At 43.8% G+C, this 13,539-nt stretch overlaps 1 protein-coding gene across 4 annotated transcripts in view; it reads left to right on the top strand.

Annotated features, from left to right (window-relative positions):
- The window catches only part of ZNF81 (zinc finger protein 81), a 68,238-nt gene that overhangs the window by 8,500 nt on the left and 46,199 nt on the right, over positions 1–13,539 (top strand). The window contains exon 1 of one of the 4 annotated variants that reach the window (XM_070502737.1): positions 11,032–11,161. The exons of the other annotated variants lie outside the window; for them this stretch is intronic. Coding sequence (XP_070358838.1) covers positions 11,156–11,161 — 6 coding nt within the window. The 5' untranslated portion in view covers positions 11,032–11,155. Of the gene's footprint in view, positions 1–11,031; positions 11,162–13,539 lie in introns of those variants that run through there. 4 annotated transcript variants of the gene reach the window in all.

Raw genomic sequence — 13,539 nt, 5'->3', positions numbered from 1 at the left:
TAACCCTAGTTACCTCGCAAAGGCCCCATCTCCGCATACCATCTCACTGGGGCTTAGGGCTTCAGCGTGGGAATTTTAGGGGGACACAAACATTCAGTCCCGAACAGAGGTGAACTTCAAGCGAAACATTTTAAAGTTTATGCGGTAAAGCCAAACTCGCAGGTAGAGGGAAAATGATAGATTTGAATGCCTTTATTCATTCCTTTCCTATACCCGTGAACTTTCTTTCCTGTTAGAAGGAAATGAACTCTCTGCTGAACCCCTTCCCCTCTCCTGTAGGTATCTCTTCTCTCTCTTTTATCATCACCTTGCCCCTTCTGTGCTGGTACCTTCTCAAAGCAGATAACATGCAGTAATATCTTCCATTTCAAAAAATCCTCCCTTGGGGCCAGCCTGGTGGCACAGCTTAAGTTCACACGTTCTGCTTCTCAGCAGCCCGGGGTTCATCAGTTCGGATGCTGGGTGTGGACATGGCACCGCTTGGCAAACGCCATGCTGTGGTAGGTGTCCCACGTGTAAAGTAGAGGAAGATGGGCACGGATGTTAGCTCAGGGCCAGTTTTCCTCAGCAAAAAGAGGACGATTGGCAGTAGTTAGCTCAGGGCTAATCTTCCTCCAAAAAAAATATCCTCCCTTGACCTCCAGTCCACTTTCAACCAAGATGTTTCACCAGATAAGTAATTCCTGTAAGCTCACGGACAAAACCTGCTGCTCTGTATGTGTTTAATGTCTTCTCCTGTTGGTTGGGTTTTGAGCCAGGGACTTGTTTTCTTGAGCCGGGATGGGGGAGGGGTCATACCTCCTATAACCCTCCCCTGTGGTACAGATCTTCTCTGCAGGTCCTAGGAGTTTTAGTTAAGCCAACCCCACAGCCTTCAACTCTTCCTTTTTTATGCTTTAAGCTTCCATTCCCGCAACATACTCTACATCCTTGCCAGAATCCTGCCTTCCCAAGGGTCTCTTAACTTTTTGTTTAGTGTTTTGATACAAAAACCTGACAAAGAAAACATCAATGACAGATCATTCTCACTTGTGAATACTGATGGAGCAATTATAAATGAAATGTTATCAAACAGAATCCAATCGTTCCTTAAAAGATCATTCATTCTGAGCACATGGTTCAACATTACAAAATCTATATATAATTCACCATAGTAACATATCATCAGAGAAAAGTGATTTTAAAAAGTATCAACATCCATTCTTGATTTTAAAAAGTATCAAAGTTGAGGGGCCGGCCTGTTGGCATAGTGGTTAAGTTCATGTGCTCCGCTTCCACGGCCTGGGGTTCGCACGTTTGGATCCCAGGTGTGGACCTACACAGTGCTTGTCAAGCCATGCTGTAGCGGCATCCCGCATATAAAATAGAGGAAGACTGGCACTGATGTTAGCTCAGGGACAATCTTCCTCACACTCATACCAATAAGTATCAAAGTTGAGCATTCCATGCTTCTAGTTCCTTCCCAAAACTTACCCTAGGGATTGTCACTGAAGCAATGGGGCTGGATTAATGATATCCAGAATTCTTCATCTTGGGTTGAGTCCTTTATCTTTATAAATTGTCTTCCTTCATCTTGTTTAATACTTTTGTCCCAGAATTCTACTCTGATTAAGATGGAGATCTTGCTTCTTTTCTTTTGGCACTTCCTCATACATTGATGATGTCCAGAATCCTTTATTTTGGATCGAGTCTTTCATCTTTGAGAAGTATCTTCCTTTGTCTTGTTTAATTCTTTTATCCCAGAATTCTACTCTGATTGATATTAAGATGAAGGCCTTGCTTCCTTTCTGCTGACGTGCTTTGATACAGCTTTGCTCATCCTTTTTACCATTATCATTCTGAATCTTTGTGCATTTCTTTCTATGCGATATATGAAAGATATGTTTTATACTGTGCCTTCTGGTTTAATGCTTCTTTTTTATGTCTTTCACTACAAGCTCTATTTTGCTTTGTTTTGTGTTCCTTCTGTAATTTGGAACGGTTAAAGTCTTTTTTGGTCCTTCAAGTGGTTACCTTTATAACATTATAAAATATAATTAATATTCTATTTATTAAAACAGTATCTATTAACTGTTGACTATGAGTAATGACAAGATTTGTAGACTCCTATTTCAAGAGTTCTTTTATTTGTTGTAAGTTTTCCTTGAACCCTGTATTTGAGAGTTTGTTCAATTGGGTCAGTTCTTTACGGATGCAAATCCTATGTATATTTAATTTTCTCTCTTGCATATTTCTGTCATTTTTTCTCTGTTGTATTTTATGTCTTTATTTATTTCCACTTCATTTTGTTTACTGGTCATGATCCTCTTTGTCCCCTGCTATTTTGGCAGGAAATGTTAAAGACCTTTATTTCTGTATTGTTTTTTCACTTTTTTATTGAGATCTGCCAACACATAAAAAATTTTTTTAAGAGAGCTCAAGCAAGCGTCTTTTCAAAGTTGGTTACTTCAAATCAGAATCCAAACAAGGTCCACACGTTGCATTTTGTTCTTATGTCTCTGTCGAGACCTGGAAAGAGTCTGAGATTCTATCCTACTTCCAAGCTAACAAGAGAGCCTGCCAGTGTCCTGGATGCTGGCAGAAGACGACGTGGCCTCCTGAGTGAGAGACAAAGGACTGGAGTACTCATGGCAACAGTAGCCAGAGTCTTAGCGTTTGCGCCAGTCCCCTGAGTCCCAGTTCCTACAGGGTGATGTGAAGGGGGCCAGGTGATGCCTGCACACCCAGTGGGTTGCTTAGATTACCTGAATCTTTTATAATGAGCAGTAAGCAAACTTTTTCTTTGCTCTGGAAGGAGGCACAGTATGTTCCAAGGCTGTTTGCTATGTAAACATCCTTGAAAAGATAGTCTGGAACAAAAGGAAGTAGTGCCTGTGCTTGCAAGACATGTGGAAACATGAGAGACCCATGGAGAATTGTCTCCCAACCACATCCACCCCTTGTTTCTACACTGTCTTGCCTGCTGCAGATTTTCCCATGAGTATGCTACTCTGTCAGCCACTCTGATTAGTATGACAGAGGCCAGGACCAAATCTGTTCAGTTTGTCTCATGCAGCACTTAATTAAGGTTATTATCAACAGAACTCCAAGTGGCAGAATGAGGCTAGTTGCAGTATTTTGTTCAACCATGACCTCCAGGGTTCTGGACTCAGTCAGCTGAGCAAAACCCATAAGCCGTCAAGGTCTACCTTACAAAGCCAGATGCTTTTCTCCTGAAGTTGCTATATTGACCTTTCCACTTGGCCTAAGACACTAACCCAGGTAGCGCAGGATGTGTTAGCAATTGCACAGATTCTGCCTTGGCCCAATAGGCAATTCCATCACCTGTAACAACCCTGAACAGTAAGCTGAGGCTGAACAGAATGTCTTCCAGGGTCAAAGGTAGTGTGGTTGATCACCTCAGCTAAAATCAGGGGCGAATTTCCTACCACCTTTCCTAATTGGATGATTCCTATCGTAGGAATAATTACCCTCAGGCTGCATGTAAATAGCAAGCCATTTATTCCTCTAGGAAGCCCCTCCTAGCAACTAAGAGTAGCTTTCTTTTCGAGAGATCTTCAGTATCATTTAAGAGCTACCTGAGCCACTGGTCCCCACCTTAAACACTTGCAGGCCACTTAAGACGACCCCTAGGGTGCAAATCACCATGTTTTTTGGGGGGAGGGGAGGCAAGTTCATGCCTGGCTTCCACACAAGGCATACAATCCCAGAGTGCCCCCCAGGAGAAAATGTTTACAAATGGGGGGGCCTCCTAAGTAGGACCCACAGCAGTCAGAGGACACAGTTGAAAGTGCCTCCCGTGTGGCCTCTCAGCCAGCTGATAGTCTTCAGCTGTTAAAGACAAAAGTGAACAAGAAAGGAAATTGATTTTGTTCATGCTCTTGCAGGCGGGAGCGACCCCAGATCTGAAGATCGGAGTGTCTCAGCGGGGTGGTTTGCCTTTTACTTTCACACGGAGGAGTAGACAAGTTAGAGTAGGGCGATTTATAGGTGGGATTGTTTCTGCATTTAGAGGAAGTGTCAGCCAGCTGAGAGAAAATGTTTATCTCTGTGTCTGGCTAGTTTAAGGGACACAAACTTCTAATTTCAGTTCATCATTCATGAGAAAAAGAATGGGGAGTTGGAGGGTCTGTGTCTGGCCTTTCAGCAGGTTCAACAAAAGGAGAAAGATCTGTGTTTGGCCTTGTCACAGGTAAACTCAGGAGTCTTATAGGGGTCATGAGAAAGAGTGGACAGCAAGTCTTATCTAAGTCATATGGGGAAAGGCGTTCTTTGCGCTAAGTCATTTCCAAGAACACAAAAGAGTGGGGGGATTTCTTAACTGTCGCTGTTTTTAGGGCTCAGGTGGAATGCAACTTTGTCAGGCCCCATGTCGTTCAAGACAACCATAACGTTTTCCCTGAGCAACCACGTCTGGAAACAAGGTGATGGGAGAGGCCCAGGTCTATACCATTGTCAGTTCAAGTTTGATCTCCACGTGTAAAGCTGTCAGCTCAGACTTGTCCTCTGTGCGTAGAGTCGGTTGGAGATGTAGTTGTTCTCAGGTCTGCTGGATTATGATATATTGTTGAATCCTTTGTCAAGACTGGCTGTATGATAGCATTTAAGACTCTGGGCAGGATGCATCCCCAAATGCAAGACAGAAGATTATAAACAGGAGAAGGATTAACAATCCTTGCAATATACGTCAAAGCCAGGATCCTATATTCTGGCCCGGAGAACATGTTCCATGGGCCATTAATAGCAACCTTAGAAAGCCCAGTAGCCTTCTCCTTGAGTTTAGTGACTGACTGTTCTACTTGGCCTGTGGTGTGCCTCCAAGCGCAGCAAGATGTGTTGTGGGCTGTGGCACAGCCACCTCCCTGACTAGGTAGGAGGAAGTTGAGAGCTGCACGCTTGTCCAGGATAACTTGGGCCAGTGAGTTTAAATTTATTTGCTTCTAAGGTAGAAGTGGTATAATTTATTACTTCTGTAAGGGTTAAGGAGAGATTTGGAACCACTTTTTCTAATTGTATAATTCCCTTAGTGAGTAAACTGGCCCTCATAAAGAGAGAATTGCTGATACCCCTGGGAAGTTCCAGAATACCCTGTAGTTGCCTCCTTTTGGAGTGATTGTCTAAGTCTCCAGAGGGACAGGTGGTCGACAGGTGGGGTAGTGGTTTTCAGTATTTGCAAGTCTCAGACAAGGATTCCGAAGACACAGGAAAGATTGGTGTGAGGAAGGCAGGTATGAGCTGGCAGCCACACAAAAGGTAGTATCCTAGGGGTCACGGTGTTTGTGACGTAGGAATTAGTAGTAATGCTTGCGGTTAACCATAGTGTGGCCCCTCGGGAGAAGAGTCTTTGGGTAGAACTGAACGGTCTGTGAGGCTGGTTGAAAAGTGGTGGAGGAGAAAATGGTGATTATCTGGGATCAAAGTGCCCTTATGTTTTTTCCTACACCTGACCCTGAGGAAGTGGTGTTACGCAGTGTGGAGATTGCAAGAGAAGCATAATTATGTTGGGGGATAAAGGCCAGTTGCATATGCCGAGACGTGGGAATTGATGGTGTGGGGTGGTTTAAATACAAGGAAATTTCGTTCCCCTTTGTTCCGTCCAGTGGACACATTAAGGAGAGAGAGGACCGTTGCAAGGGGCAAAGTCATCCTGCAGTGTTGGATCACAAGGAGATGGTTGGGTGAGAGATCAATAGAAAAGAAGGAGAAATACAACGAAGAGTAGACAAAAAAGCATGATATCAGGGGTTAAGTAGTTGTAACAGAGAGAAAATCAAACTCTAGTTTTGCATCAGTATAATCTTTGATACTAAATTTCTTCTTGAAAATCTTATAAATAAACTTATTAAACTACAGCCAACTTTGAGCACAACAAATAAAATTCCCTTTCTGTGAACTTTCTACAACTTTCTGTATCCATTCAGCTTTTATCATATGTTTTCCCCTCTCTCATTCTGGACCAACCAGTCATTTTACTTTAGGACAAAAGTACTCACATTTTCCTTAACGAAAACAAACCATGCATACCTTGCATCCAAAGTTATCCTTCTCTGCCACTGTTGCTCCTAGTAGAGTCTCATTCACATATATTGGTTACAATTTTTAACCACAATAACTTCTGTTTCACAGAGAAAGCTAAGCTAGGAAGTGGGAATAGTTGTGAATTGTCTGTCCCATACCAGCATTTTGTAGCGGACCAGCAGAGCTGATGAATGTACGTCCCACAGCCTTTTATAGCCATACACATCCTTTGTAGTACAGCTGCCCACAGTGGCAAAACTGAACATGTTCATTAACAGAATCAGTATATGTAGTCTCTCTGTACCATATAAAAACAAGATGAAAAAGGTATATGAACTTAAAGTTATGCTTAATATTTCAATTTTCTGTCTTACTTAGAAATGATCTATATAGCTAATGAGTATCCATTAACTTAATGTAAGTCCAAGGTTTTAGATTACCCAAAGATACTGGAAACCTTCTTCAAGCTAACATACTACAAAATACAGTTACTGTTGATATAAAGTTTGTAGAATGATGATTTAATTTGGTTAAATACAGATTTACATTTTTCATAACCTTAAACATCTAGTAAATGTAACGCTAGCTTGTGCAATCAGTAACCTGTGTCAACTGAGGAAGCATATACCCAGGCAGAGTAAAAATGACTTTCTGTTTCTGTTCAGTCTCAGTTTTTGATGTAGAAAATCACCTGAAAGGAAGTTCTAAGGTCACTCATGGATCTCAGTGTTTTATACTAGAGCCATGTCCACTCTTACCAGGAGTAATCAAGACTCAGCTGGCCTCCGGGAGCCTGCAGTGAAGCCAGCGAGCTGGTGGTTGATGGTAATTTGGAATGAAAGCAAGGTGGCAGTTGTCCGTGAAGCACTGATGTGCTGAGAAGCTTCTCACTCTGCTGCCTGATGGACAGAGAAAGATGCTGACTGTGTAGGCTTCAGTCAGACATTCTAGATTCTTCAGGCAAATCTCTTATCTAATAGAAAATGATATTGCAGCCTGTTGCTTTGCTTGCCCTTTAAGGGAAGCTATCAAATAGAGCAGAGGCTTTCAAACATTTTTTAAAAAGGTTTATTGAGTTTTTTCCCAAACATTTTTGACTGATGCAGTCAAAATTTTACGCAGTGACACATCCTGACTGTGTATCCACACACATGCACACACTACACACACACACACACAAATGTTTTAAAAGCGATACCCTTTAGAAATAATGTGCTCGGATATTTTTTCTTCTCTTCTACTCTATTTCATTAAAAATGAAAGCTAGTTGCAATTAAAAAAATGTATGCTTGTATTATACTTGATGCTGATGACATAGAAAACATGGCCCTTTTTATTAACTAATAAGATTAAACTAGTCTCATTTACCAAAGATTGACCTAAATTATGTGAACTTGAATTCTTGAAATATTTGAGTTAGTTTCTATAAGAATACTTTTTTTTTTAGTACTTTGAAAGTATTAGAAGTTCAAAGTTATTTAATTTGGGGGAAATTTTAAGAATATTCATTTTTCCTCCTGGAGATGGAAAAATATTACTTCCTGACAGACACATAAACAAATACACAGACACAAATAGAGAGCGTATAGCTCATTGGTTCACGTAAAAGAGCTGTTTTCTTCCCAGTGGGCTAACTGGGGTAGTGGAGCTAAGTAGAAACTATGCTGGGTACTGAGAGGTCTAGTGAGACAGGAAGAGGTTTAGATGAGGGTAAATCTTGTGGTAGATTATCCAGTTCCACCACAGGTATGGTTTGTATATTCTGAGGAAGGGTGGTGGAAAAATCAGACATGTTAACAGTGGACTGTGTTGCCCTTGTGTCCACTGGGAAAGTGGTGGGATGTCCATGGCTCGGGGTATTATCTCTCCTTGCACATGAAGTAGGTTGTGGATATAAGCCAGAGGGTCCCTCCGAGGAAGGTCCCTGGGGAGGTGGATTTTTGGACTCTCTTTCCCTTTTGTGTTTTGAGGCCTGGGAATCCCAAGTCCAACGCTCCCCCCCCCCCCCCCCCCGCCTTTTTGTAATGATATCTGCAAGTGTCCCTGTCTATGGAGGTTTTCGGGGGAGCAGATTGCCCTGGCCCGTTTCCTTCTAGTTATTTAAGTTGTAAAGTCATGGGTTTGCGTTGTATTGATTTGTGGAGTTCTTATGGTGTGGAGCTAGTGTATATATTTAGGAGAGAGGAGTAGTTTGCCAGTTCGCATTATGTTTTTGGATAATGGCCCTGATTTCTGGTTGTAAGCCGTTAACACAGTTAGTGCCCAAGGCAGCTGCAGTTTGATTGTCAACAGCGAGAGCAGGACAGTCCTTTCTAATATTTTCTAATCTCTGTCTGTAGTTAGAGATCAGTTCATTTCTTTGTTGTCTGCAATCTTGTATCTTTGCCTAATAAATTTTTGAGGGGGAAGACAGTGGAATGTATTCTAACAGTTTCTCTTCTATGGTTTTAACTTGCGTGTAAGCCTCATGGGTGTTCTGATTTCTTTGAAGGTCCATCTCTGGGGCCCACTAGCAGTTGCACAAGTTGATATAAATCAGGGTGTCCAAGAGAATATGCTCCAAGGACCAGTCTGAATTGATTACTAAATTCTTCTCTATTCTTACAGGAGTCTGGAAAGTCTTTAACAAATAGCAGGTAAATCTGAACAAGACCAAGGCCGAAAGAATACTTGCTCAGGTGGTTGATTTTCTATCACGGTTGGAGAAGGGCAATAATTCAAGTTAGGATGGGGGTTTGGGAGCAGGAGAGTTTAGTGGAGCCACAGAGGGTAGAAGAGGATTAGGGGCTGAAGGGGGGGAAAAGGGGAATCCACAGAATAAGGAAGAATGGTGAGTAGGAAAAAGGGCTGGGGTGGCAAGCATGGAGAGTTCTGGATGAGGAAAGGGTTGCGAGGTTTAGTTGGGGCTGAAGGAGGAGCAGGAGGGGTGGACTGGTGGTGAGAGAGACAGTCCTTGAGGGACTACACAGTTTGAGATAGATTGCAGACATGTTCTGATTTTTCACCCTCCTTGAACCAAGCAAAATAAGCTGACTGTTGGGTCCTAGAACCCCAAGAGTTTAGGGCACTTCATAACTGAACAAGTTTAGGGAGATCCCATATGTCCCAAAGGGGACATTGGAGTTCTAAGTTGTCATTAGTAATAAAATTATGCCATTTGTGGAGGTAATGAATTGCATTGTCGCCATAGTGGTAAAGCATATAATCAGCAGGGATTTTTAAAAGAGATTGAGAATTGGATTGAGAGTGTCCAGTGAGTACCAAGGTTAAACAAAATCCAGCAACAAGACAAAACCAAAAAAGCACTCAAAGAATGAAAATCGCATCCTTACTGTACGCCCATGGACAGTATCCAGAGCACAGGAGCTGAACTCACCCTGGGATCCCCGGATCACCAGTCAGGGATGGAACACAATGGGCTAGACAGGCCTCAGTACCTGGGTGGAGAAGATGAGGGTCCGGAGGTGGGGCTTCCAGTCCTGTTCAGGTCACGGCACCAAACTGTCCAAGACAAAAACCGAATAAGAAAATTGCTTTTATTCAGGCTCTTGCAGTCGGAGTGTCTCAGCAGGGTGGTTTGCCTTTTACCTTCACATTCACAGGGAGGGATAGACAAGTTATTGTGGGGAGATGGACACTTGGGATTGTTGTTGCCATCAGGGGAAGTCTCACATCAGCTGAAAGGGAAATGTTTATCTCTGTGTCTAGCTAGTTTCAGGAGGACAAATTTCTAACCTCAGTTAATCATTTATGAGGCCAAGAATGGGGAGTTGGAGGGTCTGTGTCTGGCCTTGTCCGCAGGTTCAGGCAAAAGGAGAAAGGTCCGTGTTTGGCCTTGTCGCAGGTAAACCAGGGGGGTTGTCAGTGAGTCTTGTAGGCGTCATGAGAAAGAGTGGACAGACAGCCTTATCTGAGTCTTATGGGAAGAATGGTTCTTGGTGGTAAGTCATTTTTCGAGAAGGAACACAAACAGGCAAAGGAATCTCTTAACTGTCACTGTTTTCAGGGCTCAGGTGAAGTTCACCATTGTCAAGAGTTCTCAGTTCTGTTTGAAAACTTGAGTCCAGTTCTTGTTATCGGAGAGACTGCCTGAGAGCATTCATTCCAACCTGTCCTGTATGTCCATGCCACCAGCCACATGGCATTCTTCTGCCCCACAGAATGACTAGTCACAGCTGGGGGAAGTGGTTCGAAGAGACGTTTAGAGGTGTTGACAGGTGTTTCACATGTGAGATGCAGGAGCTGGCGCCCTCTCCTCTATTTCTCATAGACTTCTCAGCAAGGCAAAGGGGGCTGGTGATAATGTCATGGTTGCAGGGATTGGCAGACCAGACAGTCGGTTAAATGTAAGGCCCTTTCAGCAGTTTGAGGGAGATGTACCAGGGTATTTTCTTTTGCGAGGAAGGCTGCAGGGGTGGTTCTGAAAGACAAAAATCATGAATGCCTCTCCCTTCCCTGGACCACCTGGTGCCTAAGGTACTATATTGTTGTGCACCCTCTACTGACACAAAGTCATTGTGGCCCATTCTAGTACCTATAAATTCACCCGTTTCCCCAATCGTCTCCCACTGGTTCCCAGACCTTTCATCTGAGTGGGTCAGGTGCAAGAGGGACAAGGGCATTTTTATAAATTATAGAGATTGTTATGTTCTGCACTGTGGCCCATGTGGGTCACTGTAGGGGGACACAGTAAGCAATGTACTGAACCAAGTGGCAGTTATCCTTATGATCTAGGACAGTGTCTGTCCAACCAGAGAATCCAGGTGGCTGAACCATAATCAACTTGAAATCCCTTAGGCTCTTTCCTTCTGGCTGGGCTGCCACCCAGAGGGTTAGCAACCAGGCTAGTCTGGGGTTGCTGTTAGGGAGAAGAAAGAAGATTATACCCAGGAATGTTCAAGACAGGATACCAAATTGTGAAAATATGTCCATATAACCCTCAACACCTTTTGTTCTGGTTATCACCCAGGGAGCGGCTGAAAGGAGACGATCTTTCTGGGCACAGCCGTATTCCTTGACTAAACTGCCTTACTAAGATGTGTGGATCAGGAGGACGTGAGCGAGGTGGAGTCTGAAATCCTTTTGAGTCCATTTTTGAGGAGGCTGTTCCAGTGCTCGCAGGACCAAATGCCTGTGGATGGTAGTGAGTGTGGAAGTCCATTGACCTCCTTGACTATCAACCCATTATTTCATGGCTTTTGCAATAAAAGGTGTACCATTTTCAGGCTGCAGATAGTCCAGAAAGCTGAAAACCTGACACATGTTAATTCTAAGAGCCACAGTTGTGTGGCTGGAGCTGGCTGAGCAGACTGAGACAGCAGCATTTTAACCTGAAGAAATGTCAACAGTGCTGCAACATCAGTGAAACTCGGAGAGGGAGCTTGAGGTGTGATGCGGTCAGTTGACCAGGAGCAGGTGGGGCCACACTTGGTAAAGTGTTCCTTTCCTCCTCACAACGGGTCATCTTTTGGAAGGAGTCACAAGTTTGGCATGCAACTTGGTAGCTTCTGCATCAGAAATGTAGAGACTTGTACTTTGTGCCCATTCTGTGATGATGGATGCTTTGCGGTGTCTGATGTGATGATGGATCCAGGCAGCAATGGTAGTAATCTGGGCAGGGAAGCCTTAGTCAGCAGCTTGATTTCATTCAGGGTCATCAGAGAATGGACCCTTAGCACGAGCATCTACGTGGGTGACCCAGACTGGTCAATTAGTAGCTGTGATTTGTTTCCACAGAGGGCTGTCTCATTTCTCAGTCTGTAGTCTTCCAAGTGGGAGACTGAACAGCTAGGACATTGGCAAGAGCTCAAGAGTCAATAAATATCAAAGGGAATATTGGCCAGAGTTATGAGAATGGCCTTGAGCTCTGCCTGCTGAGTGGAACGCCCACATTCATTCTCAGTTCTGACAGCCTGTGGAAAACATCAGATTCCAGCATAGCCAAACCATTAGTGGATCAGGTCCAGGCATTTGGAGGAACTTCTGTGAATCGAGGGCCCCATTAAGCTCAGCAGCCTTGCTCCAACTGGCAGAGTGGAAAATAAATTTTCCCCCAGATGGATAGCTGTCCCATTTTCATGTAAAGCCAAGATGCTGCTGGGGCCAGACCAGCTCTACTCTTGAATATACTTTACCTTTTGACGAGTGAGGCTTGTTGGGCCCTTCCCATCTTCTTAGTCATCGGCTGTGAATTGGCCTTCCCCAAAATGGGACTATCAGGCTAGAGAGTCACTGGGCCTCCATTGATCAGTTGTTCAGTTTCATCAAGGATCCAGTAGCAAGCTAATAGCTGCTTTTCATAAGGGGTGTAGCTGGTAGCTCTGTAAGGAAGATGACAAGGCTAAAACCCCAGGGCTTTTCCCAGTGGAGGCTGCCTCCCTTTGCTAGTGACATCAATAAGCAAAATCAGTCACACGGACTAGTGACTCAGCAGGGTCATTTAGGCTTTGGGGACCCTGAAGGTAGAGAGCAGAGAATGTGCCACAGCTTGCTGGACAGCATCTTACACTGCCTGTGGGTTTAGGCTCCACTCAAAGGACATTGGTTTGCAGTGTAGCCAATCTAAAGGATCAAGTAGAGAGTCCAGGTGAGGCACATACTATTTCGCTTACCCAGAGAGTCCAGTATGGTTCTGGGCTTCGTTTTGGGTGTGGGGTTCAAAGAGATGGAAGTTTTTCCTTGACTGCGAGGATAGAGTGTTCTGAGTCCACCCAGAGGTCTCGGATGCTTTACTTGGTGAGCAGGCCCCTGAATTTTGTCAGGGTTTACCAGCCACCTCTGATGGCAAAGGCGTGATCATACTGCAGGGAAGACCATTGAGACTGAGGCTTCTGACTTGCCAACCAAGAGGACTTCATCTGTATAGTGAAGAGTTTGGACATCAGAAGGTAGAGGCAGTCACGCTAAAGCCTGACCCACTCGCTGGTGTGAAACAAGGTACTCTCATTACCCCTGGGAGAGCCCTGCAAACGTGTGTCGAAGGCCTTGCCACGTGAGTGCAAATTGGTCTTGGTCCTTGGTGCCAAGAACTGTGAAGAGATTTTACCCTACTCGTAGGCTAACGAGTGGGCTTGCCATAGTTTCAAGTGTGTTGACAGAAGTCATGAGATTCCTGAGTCAGTGATGAAAGACTTTTATTACACATAGAAAAAGCAGTAGCCAGAGTTAGCTTGGTTGCATGTTGGGGAAAAAAAATAAAAATAAAATCTCCTGGCAACCCAGGAAATCCTCTCCATAAATGTAGAATAGAAAGAAAACAGTTTTCTTATTTAATAAGTTTAAACCAGACTGCAATGCACATCACAAGCAATCTGCTAAAGAGATTGCAGAGACAGAAAGAAATCTCACCCTTTTATGGAGCTGAGCAGACACAGTCCATTACATGCGTGGTCTCAAGATAAACGGTAACTTGTCCTCACGCAAGAGGACTTGACTGTGCTGTTCGATCTGCATTCTTTCAGTTCATTCCTCCTTAGTTCAGCTGGTAATTGGAGTGGCCATCTGTGCTAGATAATTGCCTTT

Source organism: Equus asinus, chromosome X (genome assembly GCF_041296235.1).
Source record: "Equus asinus isolate D_3611 breed Donkey chromosome X, EquAss-T2T_v2, whole genome shotgun sequence".
Lineage (NCBI taxonomy): Eukaryota > Metazoa > Chordata > Mammalia > Perissodactyla > Equidae > Equus > Equus asinus.
Note: the sequence above shows the minus strand (reverse complement) of the source record. Positions and strands in the feature narration are given on the sequence as shown.